Below are 20,748 nucleotides of genomic sequence, written 5' to 3'. Positions count from 1 at the left end.
TTTTATTGTTGTATTTAAAAGTTAATGTATTTAATTTTAGCAAAAAATTAATCAAACCAAAAATTAATTAGTTTTTTAAATAATAATTCTATGAATATAGTATATAATATACATAATACTTTAACAAATATTTAAGAGCTTCAATTTGTTGATTGATTTTTTATTTTCTATCACAAATTAAGGTTTAATATTTATGTTTTGGAAAACTTTAGAAATGCTAAATAAATTTTTAATTAGTTTAATGCTTTAATATATATATATAATATATTTATTTATACTTTATTATTTTATTATTATTTATTTATTTATTATTATTTATTTAATTTTTATAAAAAATTAAAATTTTAAAATGATTTTTAATTTGGGAGCACATAAATTTGTTTTATAGTAATTTTTATAGATAGTATAGTGTTTTCTTATTTTATAATATTTCAAATTAGTTTCCGATCTTTTAGAAATTTCCCAAAATTCAATAATAAATCCCCTTGGCTACCTTTTTGTCTCAGTGTACTATCCGTTGCCGGGGCAACCTTCAATTTGGACTCGGTTGGCGCAAACAAAGACCAAGCCAAGAGACCACAACAAATGACGGCGGCGAAAATGCAATTGCAGGCGAGCAGCTGAGCAGCTACGACCAGTTCCAGGAATGTCCTTCAAGGATGTGCGAGGTGAGTGAGAGTGGATACAAAAATCAAAAATCCCCCTAAAGGTAATATATCAAAACCTCCCCCCTGCAGATCTCGGTGAGCAGCTCAAATTGCTGGGCTTTCCACGGGTTTTCCCCCTCCAAGCTCTGGCCAATCCGCACGGAAGTTTGGCCAGTTTCCACATCGTGGCCGAGCTGCTCCAATGGCTCTCGGGTCTCATGGAGCCCGGTTCGACACTGCCCGGTGGCGTGGACACCGAGGAGCAACGCATCCTCCTCGTCCGTTCGGCTACCGAGTTTTTTGTGACCAAAGCGGCCATTCGTTTGAATCCTCGAAAGCTTTATGCTGCCGCTGCTGTGACGGCAGCGGAATTGCAAAAGATAACCCGCCTGCTGACGGCACCAGGGACTGGTCAAGTGGAGGACTCAGGGGGACATCCTGCGGATCAGGAGGAGCAAGAGCAACAGCAGCGAGATCAATATCGTAGCCTCAATCCCGTCGATATTGGTGACAAAATGGAGGAACTGCGTCGTGCCCGTGAATTGGCCACAGATCTCACACAACGCGGTGCCACACTCCATGATCTGCTCACCAAGGAGCTGCAGCACAAGGAGCAACGTTTGGCCCAGGCCCAGCGACCGCTGGAGTTGCTCAGCGTGGAACGAACCCTCAAGAATGCCATTCAGGCCAGTCAGGTGCGTTTGCAGTCGAGTCGAGCTCAGCTGGAGGCAGCCAAGGTGGAACTGAATGCTTTGGGTTCCAAGCTACAGCGAAGGAGAGCCGAGTTGGAACGTACACGTCAACGATTGGAGGCACTGCATCGCATTCGTCCGGCTCATATGGCCGAGTTTGAGGATTGTGAGAAGGAATTGCAGCAATTATTTCAGCGATATTTCCTTCGCCTTCATGTCCGCGATGCATTGAGATCTCAATTGGAAATAAGAACTAAACGTGCCACGCCCATTGCATCACCGGTGTTGCAAAAGCCAGCGGAGAGTTCAATGCCATTTATACCCGAAGGACTCATCGAGGACGATGACGATGAGGATGGCAATGGGGATGATGATGGTGATGATGATGATGATCTGGATGATGAGGATGAGGTCGGTGGTGGTGGTGGTGGTGGCATCGGCGACAATGGACGGGATGATGGCTCCGGTTCGGGTCGCCTTGATATGGTTGTCAATGGACGCAGTGTCTTTGGTTTGGATTCGGAAATACCCGATATAAGAGATGAGGATAAGTTGCTGTTGCTTCAACAGAATGGTATGAGTGGACAGGGAAAGCGTCCTGGAACGGCCACCTCAAGGATAAGACCCACAACGGGTAGGAGTAGAAAGGGTGCAACAGGAGGTGGGTTAAGGAAATCTCTCTTAAAAATCGCCTTAAGGATCATTTTCATATTTTCTCAATCGAAATCTAGGCAGAGCAGCTGCTGGAGCTGAAGGTCGAGAAGATGCTCGGGCAGCCAGGACCTCTCGAAGGGGAGCCGGAGCAGGAGCAGGTCCTGGAGCAGGTGGAGGAGCTAGCCAAGAGGCTGGAGGTAATGGCCGTAATGGACGCAATGGTCCTGGCAGCAGCATGCTCAACTCCCGGGACGATGACAGCAGCTTTGGCAGCTCTGACAGTGAACTGGATGTGGGCGAAATCATGGGCATGAGTGGCATGAGCGGCATCAGTGGCATTAGTGGCATCAGTGGCATGAGCAACATGGTTCTGGCAGCCGGCGATGATGATTGTAAGTTGCTTTTAATAATATAAAATATATTATTATTATTTATAACCCTTTCCCAGTTGATCTCAATTCGATTGATGACATTAGCATTTCAAAATTAACCGGCGAACTGCCTTTGCGTCCAAAAACGGCCAATAAGGCGGAGCATCACAGTGATGAGGATTTCTAAGAGGGGGAATTCCCCAAAAAGGATTTCTCAAAACCTAACTAATCATTTTCTATGGATTTTATAGATTACACTACCTTTGAGAGCAGTTGAGGTTGTGTTGAGCAGCTAATTAATTACTAAAACTGTACTACTTTTATATAAAGGTCAGCTGTTTGTTAAATAAAGCAACTAACAAATACCTCAAGTTTTCAAATTAATTAAAACAAAAAAGGAAACTAACTTTAGGAAACCGAAGTTTATATACTTTTGCAGTTTGTTTATAGTTTGTAATTAAGCTTTAAATATTTGCATATTTTAATAGAAATTTATGAATATTTTTATATGAAAATTTTCACAACAAATTAGAGTTTAAAAAACTCATAATTCAGCCAAAAAAAAGGATTAATTTCAATTCGGAAAGCAGTTTTATTATAGTTTTTATTGGGTAATAAATTTGCAAACTTTGCGTAAAATTTTTAAAAATTTAAAATGTTAGCAATATTTGTAATAACAATGAACCCCTAAAAAATTTTAACAAATTGAAAAAAATGTTTTTCTTTTAAAACTTACCTAAATCGATTTGCCTTTTGATGCTGATCAAGAATATATTTATATATATATTTATAGGGCCGCAAATGTCTCCTTCACTTAGTTTTAAGCTTCTAACTCAAGGTGCAATACCATTTTTTAATCAATATTAACTACATTTCTATTCGAATATTTTTTCGACAAATCAAAACTTAAAAAACTGATAACATGGCCAAAAAAACATTAATTTCAATTCGAAAAGCAGTTTTATATTAGTTATAATAAAGTTAAAAATTCTGCATACTTCATTTAGAATTTTAAAAAATTGTAATTTTTGCCCATTTTTGAACAAATTAAAGATGTAATATTTATGAAAAAATTTAATAATTTTGTTATAAATTTTTTATTTCGCCAGAGATAGCTAGATAGATTCCCCTGTTCATGCTGATCAATAATATATATAGTTTATGGGGTCGCAAATGACTCTTTCACTTAAACTCAAGCTTCCAATTAAAATTATAATACTCAAGAAGGGTTAAAGTCCCAACTCCCGTTTCCCAATTGAGTGGGAGAGGAGATCTTTCCATCCTTCCCACTCAAAGGGCACTCGCGCAATTCTAACGCTGTCGTTACCGTTCTCCCGCTCTCACTTCTCTTCCCGCAAAAATACACGCACTCTCTCATACATACATGCATACATACATAAATTTGTCGCTTACCTTTTGGCGGCGGCGACAAATAACTTTTCTTCGTTCGCTTTTGCAGAATTATATTAATAACCGGCGTTAACTGTACACGATTTGTTGTTGGTTGTTGTTAATAGCAGCTGCAGTTCATCTATTCGCACATTCCACTTCTCACTTTGTTAGTTTCTTTGATGTTTTGCACTTGACGAACACTTGGAGGTTAGATTTTTCGCATTCCGCCTTCGATTTTCTTCCGCCATCGTTTCTAGCGTAGTTTGGATGAGTTTTTCTTTGCGAACACGATTAACACATTAAATAAGGATTACTTATTGTTTTTCCTAAGGTTTTCCTTCACTTCTTGGGCTTTTTCCATAGTTTTTCACTGCGAAACTGGGAGCTGTGATCGCGATGCGTGCGAAGTCGAAAACGCGGCGAAGCAAATGATGCTCGCTCTAGGAGCTTTTCGCTTTGCGCTCCCCTTCCGCCGCTCTCCAAGTGCCGCTCTCCTTTTCTATGCTCTTCTTTTGCACTTGCCGCTCACTGGAATGTGGGAGGGAGGGAGCTGGACTCTGTTGCTCTTTACATTTCGTAAATAAAGAATATGATTTAAAGGGTCGCAAATGACCAAAGCTTTTAACCAAATTATAATATTTAGAGGTTATCTTTAAATTAATATCATTACAATAGAGTGAAAACAATGAGCAACTGAATGAGCAAGCAACAAATTAATATTATTATTTTATAAACAACAATTTTTCAAAAACTCAATTGGAATTTACGATTATAGTATGTTTAATACAACTTTATTCGATTCATATATATAAATGTCTTAATATTAATACGCATTTGGGAATAAAATAAAATTATGAAGAGAAGGAGATTTAGATTTAGAGTTTTGAAAAGATATTCAAATTAGAAGAGGAAGCAAATCCAGAAAACTTTTAAGATTCTTTTTCGGGGGAAAAGATATATGTACAATAGCTGTGGGGAGGGGGAGAGAGGGTATCGATGGATTATAAAGATACGACTTGGACTTTGTCCTCGACTTCGTTTCAATTTCAACTTCCGATTGCGATATTGCCATATTGCCATATTACATGACCACATCCCGGCAGACAATCTTGGTCTTGGAAGAGGACCTCAGATTGCCGTATAGATCCGAGGATGCGGATGACGAATAATCAATGTGACTGCTGCCCGCCTGCGATTGCTCCTGTCGCGCCAGGAAGCTATCGGCTATGGCCCGGTCCAATCCGGTATATTGGAAATTCGGTGCTCCCTCGCCATCGAGGACATCCGCTTCCGATTTGCGACGCTGCCGCCGATTGGCATCCGATTTACCTGCACGCCGGCGTCGTCGCTGGCCATTCATCTCCGCCGACTTGGTGCTCTTGTGGGTGCGATAGGTGCCACTCAAGCTGGCCGGATGGGCGTAGATCATGCCAGCTCCCGGTGGTCCAGCTCGGATATAAGGCAGTGTCATTCCCCGGTACTGAGCCGGCATCAGTGGCGGCGGCACGGGTAGCAATAGACCAGCTCCAGCGCCAGGTGGCGGTGGCTGTGGTGGCATACGTGTGGGTGGCGGTGGGGCCAGCTGGAAGGGGAACAAGCAGATCTCTTAATACCCTGGAATATCGGAAAACTAAGCATTAAACTTACCCCACTTCCAGCCGTGGAGGGAATGAGCATTATTTGCCGGGATGGCGGGGTTAATTTACGGATTGTTGGCGGCGGCAGAGTGCCCATTTGAGTGGCATACATCCACATGGCTGCCATCTTTTCAGTATTAACCTATTTACAAAGTAAATAAACAGTGAAAAGTATTGAAAAACCTTGGAAAACTCATAGAAATAGCAAAAACAAACCTTCTCGTTGCCATTCAAAGACATGGCCTTGATGTACTGATCAACCTTTTGCTGATCCAAGGCAATGCCCGAGGCGTTTGATTTGATGATGACATCACGCAGCTCACTATGTTGGGATCTGCAATAAAAATACAAAAAAAATACAAAATAATTTAAAAAACGGTTTCAAATTTCAAATTCAAACTTGGTTTCAAAAATAATATTTACTAACACTTATTTGGTATTTTATCGCACAATCGATTAGCCGATTAGCTACCACAGTTCAGTATTTTTATCTATACTTGGTATTTGTTAGTGCTGCAAAACCTAAGCGCTGATTTTTAAATGCACAGCTAATTTAAATTATCTGTAAGCCAATTTTACTTAACAAGTTCGATCTTAATTAAATATATTTTTTTAATATTTCTTTAGAGTTCATAAAATCTTATAATTCTTTCAATTTCACAGCTTGTACCATTACTTAAACTAGTATTTTATCGCTTACTGCCACGCTTCAGAGGCCTGGTATTTTCAAGCGCTGTGCGCACGGCCACACTGATGGTGCTAATCGATTTATTTTTTAACAACGGCAAAAACACGCAAAAAAAAAAAAAACTATATCCGCAAAGTTGACGCCGATCAGCCAGCAACTCGGCCGCCCTGTAGCTAAGCGCAGCAGATCGGCAGATCGATAATTACCACGTAGCTCAACCCTTTCCTTTCCCCCCGACAGCGATTGGAAGTGCAGCGGACAGCGACAACGGCAGAGCGGATAAAGGAGGCAAACAACAACATAAACGCAAGCTCGCCACGTCAGTGGGAGTGAGCGAGAAGGAAAGAGTACACCAGAAGCAGCAGCAGCGAGGCCCAAGGACCCCCCCCCCTCAAAAGGATCAAAAGGAGGAAGGAAAATGTTTAGTAACTTTAAGGAACGTTTTATTTCGGCCATTGCACCGGACTTGCCACCGCTTCCGGGCATCAGCAGTGGCGAACGGGAGCGTGGTCATCATCATCACCATCACAGCGGCCACCAGAGGCTGCGATTTGGTGGTGGTGGTGGTGGCGGCGGCGGCGGAGGAGGAGGAAGCGGTAGCGGAGGCGGTGGCCCAATGCCGGACAAATTTCCCTACGCTCGACCTCCATTCCTGCAACTTCTCACACCCGATGAGCTGCGCGCCTCCGCCGATCACAATGTTCGACCGATTATAGTGCCGCGCGACATTAACCTGCTGCCGTGGGGCACTGGCTACGCCGAGTGCGTCAATTCGGGGAAATCGGAGTGGAACGAGGATCAGGGAGCCTTCTGCCGGTAAGCATTAAAGGGAAGGCGTTGTTTATACTCCTCTTAAGGGGTTCGAGTTGCTTGTATTTTGTTTTAGGGAACAAATTCTATTGCATTGTGTTTAATTGTTAAACCTTCTTGGTTATTTTGTGAGTCATTCTTATTAATTGATTGCATTTTTTCTGTTGTTAACTCTGTTTTCCCTGTAAATTCATTTGCATTCTGTTTAGTTGTTCATTGTGCTTGCTTAACGTCTTGTTATTTCCATTGTTCATTCCTTAGTTCACTCTGTTCATTCTCTTATTTGTTCTCTAGTTCATTTTGTAGTTCATTGTTTCTTTATTTGTGATTAATTCAGTTATTTACTTAGGTCATGTTTATTTTAGGGTTTATTTTCTTTTTCATTTGTGAAATCTAACTTTTTCAAGAGTTTTAAGAGACAAAATATCATATTTTCTTTATGAAAATCATAAAATCATTAATACTTTTCTTTTAAATTATAAAGAAACCACTATAAATTGCTCTATTTTATAGAAGTCACTAACCTAGTTCTGTTAATATTCTTTTTATACGCACACTACCCTATATAATGATAAAAAAAATATTGCTTATCGCTTTGTAACCGTTTCCTCATAATACCAGAAATATCATTTATTAGCTTATGGCGGTCATAAAACCTAAATATGACTATTTTATATACTTTGAATTTAGCTTTTCGCTATAAATAAATGTATTTAATTGTTATGATTACTTTCTGTTTAGCTTGTTTATGCATATATTTATTTCTACAATTCAAGATTGTTTACATTAATCCAATTAATTCGTTGAAGATGATGCATATCCTCTCTAAACTTTAAAAATGAATATATAGATTTGTTCTCGCACTCTTTTTGGTATTTAAAGATTGCGTCACGAAAACCTCGCGAGTTTTGCTATTTGCTCATTATTTTTTGTTCTTCTTGGAACTTGAAAACATCTCAGGGAAGCTGGCATGATGATTGTTTGCACTTGTCGCAGATAGGAATTTGATTTACTAGACTTTACTTTGGGTTACCAAGAACAAAAGCAAGCATAGACGCAGTATTTAAAAATCAATAGTTAGGAAAAATATTTATAATTGTATAGAGGCCATAAAAAATAATTAATGGGTGCTTTTTATAGGTTTTCAAGTGACATTTCTATTAGAAATGAACAATAGAATCAGGAAGTGTATTTATTTCAAGGGAAATAATGTGATTCACTCTGTTTCTAGAGCTTTTATGATTGTTATGATTAGCTTTTATAATTATAATCATAGGAAAATCAAGAAAAATGTTAAAGTTTGAACTTGAAAATGATTTTATAAGCTTTCCTAATGATACCTAATCTCTTTTCTTCCTCCACAGACAAGTCCTCTCCGATCCGGAGCACAAGCATCCGGATCTACCGTACACATACTTTGGCATCTTCGATGGTCATGCTGGCTATGGTGCCGCGCTGGCCGCCTCGCATCAATTCCATCACATTCTGCATGAGAAGCTGGTCGATTGCCTGGAGCTCCTACTGCCGCGTGACTCCTCAACGGAGGGAAATGGCTCTGGTGGCGATGGCACTAAGCTAAATCCCACATTCCCGCACCCCATCTACTTCCAGCGACGGGTGTCCAAGGATGAGCTAATCATTGGTGCACTGGAGAGCGCCTTCTTCAACATGGATTCGCTGATAGCGCAGGATAGTGATCGATATAGGGATGCCGGCGGTTGCACCGCCTGTGTATCCCTTTTCATTGATGGCAAAATGTATGTGGCTAATGCCGGTGATTCTCGTGCTGTCCTCTGTCAGCGAAGGCACCAAAAGGAATCACCGAAAGCAGCTACATCAGATTCTGGCATCGAACCGGATCCCCTGGAGTCTAGCTGCTATCCAGTACCATTCTCAGCGGATCATACACCCGAAACGGAGCGAGAAAGGTTGCTAAATGTGGCCAGGCTGAAGCCACATCTGATGGGCAACTATTATGTGGCCATGGAGTATGCCAAGAGGCCGCACATTAAGGATATGGGTCAACGGATACTCTGCCGGCAGGGAACTATGCGTGGCTGGACGTACAAGACCCTCACCAGGGATGATCTCTGCATGCCGGTGGTGAATGGCGAGGGAAAGCGAAGTCGCTTACTCGGCACACTCGGTGTGACGCGAGGCTTTGGTGATCATGAACTGCTGGCCATTAATACTGGCATTCAGATCAAACCCTTCCTAACGCCCCATCCCGATGTCCGACAACGTGATCTCACCCAGGTGGTAAGCATTCCCGATGAGGATAATCGTGACGGTGACTACGGTGTCCTAGTGATGGCCACCGATGGCCTGTGGGATGTGTCTGAGAATGAGTCCGTTGCACGCACCGTCTTCCAGACGCTCTCCAAATACCCCACGGAGAAGCATCGCTATACGATGGTTGCCCAAGAGCTGGTGGCTCGAGCGCGAGGTAAAATCAATGATTCGGGACACTGGCGTCTGGCGGATAGCAAAGCGGCAGCCACTGTCGATGATATCTCGGTGATTGTCATACCAGTTGGCCAGTATTACAAGGAGCATGTGGAATGGACGCAAAACTATAAGCGAGATCTTGAGCATAGACGTAGACAGGCGCAGGCCAATATGGCCCAAGAGGCGGTCAATGTGCTGAATGGCGTCATAGCCGAGGAGGCGCACGTCGTCGAGGAGGAGGTGGATGTAGAGGAGGAAGAAGAAGGCGAAGTGGTTGTCCACGAGGCGAGAAGCTCGCAAAAGCCAGAGGAGAAAGTAGAGGATGAAAAGCTGGTTGTAGAGCTAACGCCTGCCTTGGAAAAGGTGTCGTTGGAGGACACAGAAGCTGCAGCAGGTATTTAAAAATTTCTAACCAGCAAAATCCCTTGTTTTTAAACTACTTTTTGTATATTTTTAGGCAAAGAAAGCGAGGAGGATAAGGACAAGGAGGCCGCAACGACGACGACGACGACAAGGCAACAGCAAAAGGGTCGCAAGGGCAAGGGCAAGCACTAGGACTCAATGTCCTTTCGCATATAGACATATTTAGAGATATATATATATATATAACTATATATATATATTGGGTATTTTGAGTAGAGCTGTATCTCTCCTTCTCCATTTATATACCTTAAACAATATACATTTATGTAGAGAAGCAGAGACACAGCCCTAATTGAAAACCAAATTAATTTGAGGCATTCGCCGAGGCAGTTACTACAGTTGCAAATTATAGATCCCGGTTCCCGGCGCATACATCTATATTTTTTTAAACCACAAGAAACTCAAGAAAATACCAATTCAAAACATTCAATTTTTTCGCTTGCGTACAAAACGAAAACAAAAGAGAAACACCGGAAACATTGTACAATAGTTTGCTATAACGTAAGTGTATTTATTTCTATAATATATTTTTGTTTTCTTTTTAATTCAAATTAAATCACGAAATGAAATGATAAGAAGGAATGAACAAAGCTTCGGTGTAGCGAGGCAAACATTTTCAATTAAAACAAATCAAAAGAAACCTTATGATTCCAATTAATGAAACCACAAAAACAAAAAAAAAACCGAAATTAATAATTAATTTTAAGCTGCAAAATAACAAAACGATGAAACGATAAACGTTAAATAAAAACAACAATTATTGTTAACTAGAAAAAGTCAAGCAGAAGGAGGAAATTTACTTCTTGGGAAAGTGGTAGCTATGGAAAATGAATAGTCCAACATTTTTCTAATAGCAAATAAACATCCTAAGAGCAAGGGAATATTCCAATATTCCAATTGGAAGCAGAAGTAGGACGATGGAAATAAGTATTTCAGAAGCAAAATAACATTTCACTAAAAAATGAGCATTACTTAAAGTAAATAAATATTCCAATAACAAAAAAACAGCCTAAACGATGGGAATTAAACATTTCCAAGGTAAATGAATATTACAATAGCAAATTCACTTTCCAATAGTGAATTGACATTTCCAAGAAACTTGAAATAACTTATAGCCATAAATATTTTTCTAAAATTATTTCTAAATTATTTTTCTAATTTAAAGAAATTAAATTTTTTGCCAAATTTTTTTTTATTTTAACGATATAACCCCTTTTAAAAATATATCGTTAAAATAAAAAAAAATTTGGCAAAAAATTTAATTTCTTTAAATTAGAAAAATCATATATAAATCATATCATATATATATATATGATTTATAGGGTCGGAAATCACTCCTTCGCAAGTTACAAGCTTTTAACTAGAATTATAATACCCTGAAAGAGTATACAAATTAATATAAAAAGTAAAGTTTCCCCTTTATCGAATTAGAAATTAAACTTGAGCTTCTTAATCCCAAAGATTTCGCCATTCTCCCCATAAAGAAAGCCCTCCCCTGATAACCCATTCTCTTATCGCATTTCCGATAAGAATTGCGATCTTATCTAAAATGAACCTAAGCCCAGCGATAAGAGGCGCCCCACAAATGATTCATTTGCTTTTTAGTGCCTATCAAATCATATATAGATATAAACACATGAAACGCAATTAAATTACTGCTCTATATAATATATTAATATTATATTTAAAAAAATACCTTGGAATCAAAAAATTTAGAATTTTAAACTTTGAATTTATATTTTTATTTATTTTTTTGTTTGCTTTTTGTGTGTTTTTTGTCTTGGATTTGTTTTCCAGCTTGTGATTTTTTTTTATGATTCAACTTTACAATAATTTCGAATCGATTTCGATTACAATAAAAGTGTGTGTTGTTCGTGTTTAGGTTTATTTAGTTTCAATTTCAATTTCAATTTCAATTTGTTTTATATGTATGTATATTTTGTTAGTTTTTATTTCATCGGATTTCATCTTCAATATATATATATGTGTATATATAGTTCTGGAAGCTGTAAAAATCTACTAAGAAAATATTTGTATGTAGCTTCATCCCATATATACAATGTATGTTTGGAGAGTAGTCATGGGTGAGATGTGGGTCTGGTTTTGGGATGGGAAATCGTATCAGTTTTCCAAATATATTGGTTAGTTTCTTTCCTGTCGTCTGTCTCTGTCGGATTTGTGTGTGCACAGCATTTTTTTAACAAACCATTAGTACGTTTTCATTATCATCGTAGTGATTAATCAATGTATTTTTTTTTATATCTATCAGAATCTCTCACTTGCTAAAATATGGTCTGAGGCTTGGAAACATGTGAATTAGGTAGTGGGAAATATTTCTTGAATTTTTAAATGTTCTTTTAATTTTTAAAAATAGTTTTCTATCATTTTTGAAATGAAAATTTTGCAAAAAGAATATGTTATTTGATCAATAGTAGGCAAAAATTTGAGAATTTTATATACTTTTAAAAGATTCGAAATCTGGCAAAAATAAATTTATGTTTTCCTTAAATTTCTAAACTTTGTAAACAATTTTTTTCATTTTTTAAAGTTATAAATTCTCCAAGAAAGAAAAAAAAAGAACTTTGAACTCTTCAAAAACTTTTGAAAATTCTCAAAACAAAATTATATTTGATTATAAATTTACTTAATTTGATTTCTGAAAAGTATTAGAAACTTTAGAAAAATTTAAAATAGATTTTTATATGTTTCACAATTTTTTTTAAACATTTTTCTGTAATTTTTAGAGCAAACATTTTGCCAAAAATGCTTCAAAATCTCTTTAAAGTAGGTATGAAAAATTTATTTTATTGAAAAATTAGAAAATATAGTAAATATTTGGGATTTATTTAATCAAACGATTTGAAATCTTGAAAATATATATAATGGATATATATAAAATATTAAAAATCCCTTAATTCCCAAACCAAATTTCAGCAAATGAATCCGATTTCCTTCTTATTCCTATTTCAAAACTTTTCTCTACTCGTTCAGCTAGCTAATGTCTGGATGTTGGATGATCAATCATGCTTATAATATCTTCCACTCCATCATTATTTGTTTAAAAATTTTGCAAGTTTAACTAACATTTTCTAGATGTGTATATAATAATAATATATATATATTTTTTTGTTTTATATATTATGCAATTATTATTGTTTTTCTTGTTAGCAGTAAGTTCAGTAGTGGCACAGCGCATAAATCTTAATTTTGCATTTACAAACACACACTTACACACACACACACACACATGCACACACAGAGAGAAATTTCCCTTCAATTGTCGTACATTTATAGCTTGAATCAATAAACGATTGGAATTTACAGTAACGAAACGCACTGTCTGGCATACATACATCATAATTCTCATTAGCATCATTTTTATTCAATTTTCTCGTCTTTTTTGTTGTTGTAATTTTCTTGTATAATTTTTAACAAGTTTTTTTTTTACTTGAAATTGAAATTGAATTGCAAACGAAGTAGTAAAGAATTTTTTTTGCTTATAAAATCACATTCTTTTAAGTTAGTTAGTTAGTGGAAAACAAGTTCTTCTTGTCCTCAGATTTTTCCCATACAATCATATATATATGTAGATATATCTGTAAACATTTATAAGCTAGCGCACATATTCGAATGGAATTCAGAATTCGCTTTTTTAATTGCACTCCCATTGCCGGATTCGCATAATTATTTAAATGGTTACGCTGACATTTAGGTAAAATATATATATATATTTATATATGTTTGTAAAAGCACATAGCCAACCTTATGTGGAGTCGGAAGTGAGTATATATATATATATCTATATATATATATATAGTATATGGGGGAATGGTTCTCCAATCGATTTCACTGAGTCACATTAATTTTTACAGTGCGATCCGAAACACGATACAACTTCGGTTGGAAGACATCGGACAGCGATGAACGAAATGCGAAACCAATTGTCACAACTGCTTAATGCTTACAGTACAGTGCGTTTCAGATATATAAAACAACTTAAAAAGGTTGTATATTAAAAGAAAATCATATATAGACTTGTAAGAGTGGATTAAAAATAAAGAAAAACAAAACTAAAGCTGGATTAAGTGAGTTTGAATATGTTGAAACTTATTGAAACATTTTTAGATAGTTTAAAAAATAAATAAATGCAATTTATATAATTTTAAAAAACTGTATACTAGTTAGATATGGAAAGATTAACCCTTTTTAGCTACCTTTAATATTCCGTAACGCACTGTCTGTCAAATTTAAGCTTTTCTATATACATATGCATTATATGTTATCGTAACCATATCATATATATATTTTAGTTACTTAGTTCTTTGTTTCTTTTGTGCAAAATTGACATTCCAAGTAGAATTTGTGGGAAACTCTCTTTTTTGTTTTTAGTTGTTATTAACTCTTTACAGTTTTTTGCTAGAGTTTTGGCGACAAATTTGTTTTATGTTAATAATAATAGTAATAAAGGAAAAGGTCTTGTGGTTTTGCCTTTTTCAATATTTTTATCTTTTGTTAATTTCTTTTTATGTTTTTAATTTGTAATTAGTTAAACAACAATAACACTGTGATGTTGGAAAATTTTAGCTACGATTAATTTAATTAAAAATATGTATGCCTTGGATTTTTATATATATATATAGATTTTTTGTTTTGAGTGTGCGAAGCAAAGACCTTATAATATATGGGGTTTATGCATCTTATTATTATAAGGTCTTTGGTGCGAGGGTATTAACTTCGAGCTCGGGGAAAAAAATACTGGGAGAGTTACATCTGAGATGCACACACGCTCGGCTCCAAGGATTTGTTATATATATATATATATATAAATAGCTATATATATCGGTATCTGTATCTTTAAAGTTATAGTTTTATATTATATATATAGATGCCCCCCGCACATTGCTTTGGCCTTGGCATCCTCGGTATGCTTTTCGTATATAAAATAAATAATTAACACTTGTTGGTTGTCCAGAAAAAAAAAAATACTTTTAAACCACTCGCAGCTTGTGCCTGCGACAACGCTGGCGAGGATTGTGACCTCCTCCTCCTGCATTAACCATCCTGCGACGGCAGGGTTTTGTAGCCCAGCAATGGATCAGAATACTGTAGAGCCGGAAAAGTAATTGGATTAGCTGCCTCTTGGCCAGGCGCCGCATGCACCCGGTTGCCACGCTTGCCCACGATTACGAATGCAGATTGGCACGATCCTTGGCCCGTCGCTTGGCCAGCATGGATAGCTCCACGGGTCCCACATTCGCCGCCTGGGGTATGGCAATAGCCCGAAATGTGGCATCCACTGCACCCCTTAATGCCATCGAAATGTGATTCTGTTGCTGCTGCTGAGCGCCCAACGAGAGTTGTGACTGTGAACCGGGTGCCACAGCGTACTCCGTCAACTGGACACCACTGGCAAACTGTTCTCGCAACCATGAATGTTCTAGTATCTGCGCTGCCGTTGGTCGATTCTCGGGTACAATGTGCAACATCTGACGAAGTAACTCCTTTGCGGGTGCACTGATCAAAGCCCAACGGCTGCTGGCAAAATCTATGTGCCCGGATCCAATCCGTTTCAATATCACATCGGGTGAATCATTGGGAGTGCTGGCAAAGGGCGTTCGACCCGAGAGCATGATGTAAAGCAGGACACCCAGCGACCAAATGTCACAGGCCAGGTCATAACCCTGTCGTTTTAGCACCTCCGGAGCCACAAAATTAGCCGTGTAGCAGGGCGTCATCAGGAGTCCATTGTCAGCTCGCAGCTGCTTGGCGAAGCCTATCGAAAAGATCTTAATGTGTGTTCCAAAAAGGAGAAGTTTTTATCCCATTTACTCACCCAAATCGCATAGCTTCAGGGTCTCCGGTGTCTGACGCATGCTCGCATATATCATATTCGAAGGTTTTAGATCCCGATGCACTACACCATGCTCATGGAGATAGGCCACCGCGGATGCTATGGTTCGTAGCACAGCGCTCGCTTCGCTTTCACACATTTGACCCACGGCCAGGATGCGATCTAGGAGTTCGCCACCTTTTAGTAGCTCCATCACCAGATACGCAGAGCCTGCATCCTCGTAAACCGAGTATAGGGTAACAATATTTGGATGATTGCCATACCGCAGCATTATTTCCACTTCCTCCCAGCAATCGGCGGATGTGGAGGCAGCAGATGCAGCAGCCACCGCTGCCTTTTCAATCACCTTGACGGCATAATGCTTCTTGGAGGCTCGATGTTCGCACAGACGGCACACGGAGAAGGTGCCGCGTCCCAGTTCCTGTAGCAGATTGTATTCGGCATGGAAGTTACCGGGCAGAACGCCCGGTAGGCTGCGAGGAGCACTTGCAGCAGCAGCAGCAGCAGCAGCAGCAGCAGCAGGAGGAGGAGGAGCAGTGGCACCAGCAGAGGCGGCAGCCACGGCAATATTATGATGCAGAGGACTGGCACTGGTGGAGCAGCTATTTGGCGATGTGATGCACTGACCCTCTAGCAGCACAGGTGCCACAAAGCTAAAGCCTCGAAAGATTTCATGCGCAGAGGCGGATATGGGTCCGCCGGGTGAGTCTCGCGGCGATTTCGATGTGTACTCCACATCAAAGTAGAAGGCATCGTCACGGCTTACAGCGGGTATAAAGGGTGGACGCACTTGCTTTCGCTCCAGCCTCACCCAATCGATGGTGGCAAAGAAACAGTGCGCCTTAATGTCCAATATACCCTGGGCACCGGCTCCCAAACGATTTAAAGGATTCCTTTTGAACAGAGCTCGCAGTAGAGATTGTGCCTCCGGTGAGAGATTCTCGGGCATGCCCAGTTTACTTCTCAGTATCTGATTCATGGTCTCCTGTCGCGTCTGGCCATGAAAGGGTAGATTCCCCGTTAGCATCTCGTACATGAGGACACCAAATGACCACCAATCGGCGGCAAAATCGTGTCCCTTTCGATTCACAATCTCCGGAGCCATGTACTCCACCGTTCCACAGAAGCTATATGTCTTGGATCCATCCAGGGGTTGCTTCGAGAGACCGAAATCCGTGAGAGCTATATGACCATGCTCATCCAATAGTATATTCTCCGGCTTCAAATCCCTGTAGATAATGCCCAGCGTGTGCAGATGATTCATGGCCAGCGCCAGTTCAGCCAAATAGAATTTGACATCCTCCTCGGTGAACATGACTTCCTTGGACAAGCGCGTGAAGAGATCACCGCCGCGCAGGAAATCCAGAATCAAATAGAGCTTCCCCGGCGTTTGGAACGCATAATGCAGGCGAACAATGAAGGCGTGACCGACATCGGCCAGGATCTTGCGCTCATTGGTGCTCCGAACACGATCCTTGACCTTCAAGGTGGCCTTCTTAAGCACCTTCATGGCATACAGCGTACCCGCATCTTTGCCAATTATTTTGCGGACAAGGAACACTTTGCCAAAGCTGCCCTCGCCCAAAACGCGCAACAGTTCGAACTGGGAGGGATCGGCCTTGTCGTGACCCTCTTTGATAACCTCCTTCAGCTCGAACTCGTTCTCGTCGAGGGCTAGGGCAGTGCCTTCAGCTCCTCCTGCTCCTCCTCCGCCGCCGCCGCCGCCAGCTCCCTGCTGTGACTCCGAATCGCTAAGCTCCATCAGCTCGGGCGGTGGACAGCAAAGGTTACGATTTTGGGCGTGACTACTGCTCCGCTGTTGTCCCTGCTTGGGCGAGATGTGATGCTGTTCTAGCGCTGCCTGTAAGGCGGATTGCTGCACCTGTTGTTGCCGGCGCTGCGATGATGTCACCGTGGTCAGCACAGCACCATTGCCATTGCCATTACCATTATTATTGCCACTGCTGCCGGCACCGCTCTCATCGTCCTCGGTGGGTGTGTGCTCCATGGGCGTGACCGCCAGGCTGCTGCAGCCGGATGAGGTGATCTGAAGGCGCTGGCGCAGCTGCAGGCCCATTGCATTGCGCTGCTGTTGCTGCTGTTGGAGCATCTCGTGGTTCTCATGGTTGCCAGTTTGCTGGGATGTCTCCTGCTGCTGCTGCTGCTGCTGCTGCTGGCGGAGATCCTTTTGGGAATCGGCCAGCGGCATGACTCCAAACGCTGCTGGCGTCTTTTGGCTGCTCCGCCTCCAGCGACGCCTCCACTTTGCCGCCGCCGACGCCGCCGCCGCTGTTGCCTCCTCTCCTCTGCTCCTCTTTGCTTTCTCTTTGCTCTCGCCCACTTTCCTTTTGCTCTCTCTCTTCCTCTCCCACTCGCTCACGCAGCTCTTCTCTTTGCTTTATCACTTCCGCTATACTCCCACTCGCTCTCTCTCGCTCGCTCGCCCGCTCGCTCGCTTGCTCGATTGCTCTGCTGTTGCTTCTTCGCTGGCGGATTTCCTCCTTCTGTTCCGCTTTGCCCACGTCCTCCAAGCTTTTATAGTTACTCTGCCTCGCTTTCACACACACACGCGGCTGCTGCTCTTGGTTTACTACCACAGACAGCTGTCTCCTTATCACTATTATTTACACAACTTAAAAACATTAAACAATTGTTTTTTTGTTGTTTTTTTTTTTGGAATATTTTTCCCATCGGGTGTGACCGCGGCGTCAGTGTGCAAATATACCGAGACAAGGCAAGGCCAAAGCAAAATATACCAAACACATTCAAAAAATACCAACGAAATATACCGATATTGATACGCAACGGATACTAACACTTATCGATTATTTGATTAATTTTTCAGAGCGCGCAACTTGAAATTCAAGTAATTCCGAGAGATTTGACTTATTTTTATAGATTTGTATAATAAAATAGGTGAAAAAACTACTCACTTGGTGCAGATTTGCAGGGCGCATCTATAAACGGACACAATGCTAACGACAAAGTGCAGGAAAAGGGCAAATATCAGCCCACAGGCGGCGGATACCTCACTGTTTGTGGTTATCAAATCGAACTGGGGGTTTAAAAAGAGAGACATTAAAGAGATTCTTTTGTGGACAATAGCCTGGAAACCTCACCTGCTCATCCTTGCCTTTCTGCTCTGCCATCCGGTTGAGATCTCGCGATAAACCCACACCGGAAATGGCCAACGCCAGGGTACTGGTGGCAATGCAAACCAAACTCAAGGCTAGGAAGGCCGTTTGCGTCTTCCGCATGCTCACCACACCCAGAGAACCCGTCACGGCGGCCGTCAGTCCTGTCCAGATGCCACAGCCGGCCATCGAGAGTGCCGCCTCACGAACAATCAGCAGCGAACCGAGTGCCACCAAGGTGATGGCCAGCAGAAGTTGCAGTGTTCCGAGGACAATCTGCAGCGGGAAGGCCGAGCAGCATTCATTGCTAGCCTTGCGGCGCCGGCGATCCTTGGAGGAGAGCGAGGTTGTGGATGCACTGCCTCCACCCTCACTACCAGCTCCTCCCTTGTATTTGATGAATTCCGGAGGACAACGCTGCTTCCGGCTTATACGTGAATCCAACGTATTGGCAGGACTCTTCAATGTCGCCGCCTGGCTACCAGGCTGCTGCTGCTGTTGTCTCGTGGCCATTGCCTCCTCCAGCTGCTGCTTGAACTCCTGATGGGATATCAATTTGGGCTGTTCCGCTGCCGCTGCAGCGGCTGCCTTGCTCTTTTCCGTATCCAAATCCAAGGCGGCAGAGAGGAGTTTCAATGCCGGCGGCTTCTCATCATAAACGGGACTCGAATATATGTGACTCTGGGCATCTTGACGCGACTGCTGATCCTGATCCTGATCCTGATCCTGATCGTGCTCCTCCCGCTGCTTCTCTAGCATACCAATCTGCGAGTTGGTCAAACTGCCGCCACTCGTATTTGTATTTGTGCTCTGCTCAATGGTGGTGACCACCTGGAGCAGCTCCTCGCGATTCAAACTGCGATCCACAATGGTGTCCAGGCTGCCCGTGGTGGAATCATGCGAATCAATGGTGCGAGCCGGTGAAGCCGAATGCCGGCCACCGGTTTGCTGTTGATGATTGCTGCTGGTCTCTGTCATTGCTGATGGCTCACTGGCTCATTGACAAGCTGCAAAATTAACAAAATAGGGTATTTTATTAATTTATTAATATTATTATTAATTGTAAACAATTTTTTAAGATTTTTATAGCAGCACAAACTTGTTTTCTTTTCTAATTTTTCTGTAAAACCTTTACTTTTCCCTGAATTTATCAGAAATACTACTTATTTTCTTGACTTCCTGTTTGATATATATATTTTTCTGAGTGTATCACATTTCCGCATGAAAAGTGGATTAGCAAAAAATAAAAGAAACGTAGAAAAAACGACAGGTTCGTTGCCAAAGTCTTTTGTTGTGGCTCTCACACACTTTCGAAAGGCGTTTTGAATCGATCAAATCGTTCGATCAATCCCCCTTTCATTGATCACTTGATTGATCTTTTAAGCCGCAATTTTGTCGCATTATCGCTGCCTGCCAAATATGCCAAAGAATATGTACAAATGCGATATTCAAGTAGTTCTTTAATGCAAAAAAATACAAAATTAAACCAGAATTGAAACCAATCAACATTTGTCAACCAGCTGGCATTGTCGAGTGTTCTTTTCATTGAACACCTTGACATTTGCCTCACGCGGGGCCGGTTTTATTTTTGTTGTTTCTTATTTTTTATAGTTTTGTTTGGCAATTAAACAAAAAGCGAAACCGAAACCGAAACTAAAGCCAAAAATCAAATGAAAAAAAGGCTTAACGGCAAGGTAAAACCTTATAGAAGGTGGGTTTTTTAAATATTTATATTTAGACAACTTTCTTTTATGTATTTTATGTATAGTTTTATATATTATACTATATATATTGCTTGAAAACTGGGTATGTGCTGGCATTGTTTCTAAGTTGGCGGCACCATGCGGCGTATACGCGATATCGCTTAGAGGTAAACCACTTGAAATGGCATCTGATATGGCCACAAATTGTTACCAAGTGCAAGTGCTGCAAATTGGCTTTTATCTAGGGGAGTGGAGCAACAAAGTACAAAAAAAGGACTAGAAACAGACAGAAATAAAC

At 40.7% G+C, this 20,748-nt stretch overlaps 5 protein-coding genes across 9 annotated transcripts in view; 2 read left to right on the top strand and 3 right to left on the bottom strand.

The window, feature by feature from the left end:
* The window catches only part of LOC147643180 (uncharacterized), a 335,120-nt gene extending 330,931 nt beyond the window's left edge, over window positions 1-4,189 (bottom strand). For all 4 annotated transcript variants that reach the window (XR_015272242.1, XR_015272243.1, XM_086835374.1 and 1 more), the window contains exon 1: window positions 3,778-4,189. The gene's annotated coding sequence lies outside the window, so the exon portion shown is untranslated. The remainder of the gene's footprint in view (window positions 1-3,777) is intronic.
* Cluap1 (clusterin associated protein 1) lies at window positions 491-2,729 on the top strand. The gene is made up of 4 exons (XM_086835234.1): window positions 491-668; window positions 738-2,000; window positions 2,071-2,385; window positions 2,442-2,729. The coding sequence occupies exons 1-4, from the start codon at window positions 647-649 to the stop codon at window positions 2,549-2,551; spliced, it is 1,710 nt and encodes a 569-aa protein (XP_086691360.1). The 5' UTR covers window positions 491-646; the 3' UTR covers window positions 2,552-2,729.
* A 329-nt stretch (window positions 4,190-4,518) lies between the features above and the next one.
* LOC110180377 (uncharacterized) overlaps window positions 4,519-20,748 on the bottom strand; it is a 38,890-nt gene continuing 22,660 nt past the window's right edge. For both annotated transcript variants that reach the window (XM_086835369.1, XM_020948043.2), the window contains exons 2-6: window positions 18,733-19,754; window positions 18,547-18,668; window positions 5,610-5,727; window positions 5,404-5,535; window positions 4,519-5,338 (exon numbers count right to left, since the gene is read on the bottom strand). In XM_086835369.1, the coding sequence (XP_086691495.1) occupies window positions 4,838-5,338; window positions 5,404-5,535; window positions 5,610-5,727; window positions 18,547-18,668; window positions 18,733-19,725 (1,866 nt within the window). In that variant the 5' untranslated portion in view covers window positions 19,726-19,754 and the 3' untranslated portion in view covers window positions 4,519-4,837. The remainder of the gene's footprint in view (window positions 5,339-5,403; window positions 5,536-5,609; window positions 5,728-18,546; window positions 18,669-18,732; window positions 19,755-20,748) is intronic.
* LOC110180376 (protein phosphatase 1H) lies at window positions 6,109-10,543 on the top strand. The gene is made up of 3 exons (XM_020948042.2): window positions 6,109-6,897; window positions 8,256-9,733; window positions 9,797-10,543. The coding sequence occupies exons 1-3, from the start codon at window positions 6,500-6,502 to the stop codon at window positions 9,892-9,894; spliced, it is 1,974 nt and encodes a 657-aa protein (XP_020803701.2). The 5' UTR covers window positions 6,109-6,499; the 3' UTR covers window positions 9,895-10,543.
* Window positions 11,481-18,456, bottom strand: S6kII (Ribosomal protein S6 kinase II). Its single transcript, XM_020948041.2, has 2 exons — window positions 15,596-18,456; window positions 11,481-15,535 (listed from the first exon to the last, which is right to left on the bottom strand). Exons 1-2 carry the CDS (start codon window positions 17,820-17,822, stop codon window positions 14,946-14,948), a joined length of 2,817 nt encoding a protein of 938 aa, XP_020803700.2. The 5' UTR covers window positions 17,823-18,456; the 3' UTR covers window positions 11,481-14,945.

The sequence above is a fragment of the Drosophila serrata genome, unplaced genomic scaffold, assembly GCF_035046125.1.
Source record: "Drosophila serrata isolate PLE 108 unplaced genomic scaffold, ASM3504612v1 contig_276, whole genome shotgun sequence".
NCBI lineage: Eukaryota > Metazoa > Arthropoda > Insecta > Diptera > Drosophilidae > Drosophila > Drosophila serrata.
Note: the sequence above shows the minus strand (reverse complement) of the source record. Positions and strands in the feature narration are given on the sequence as shown.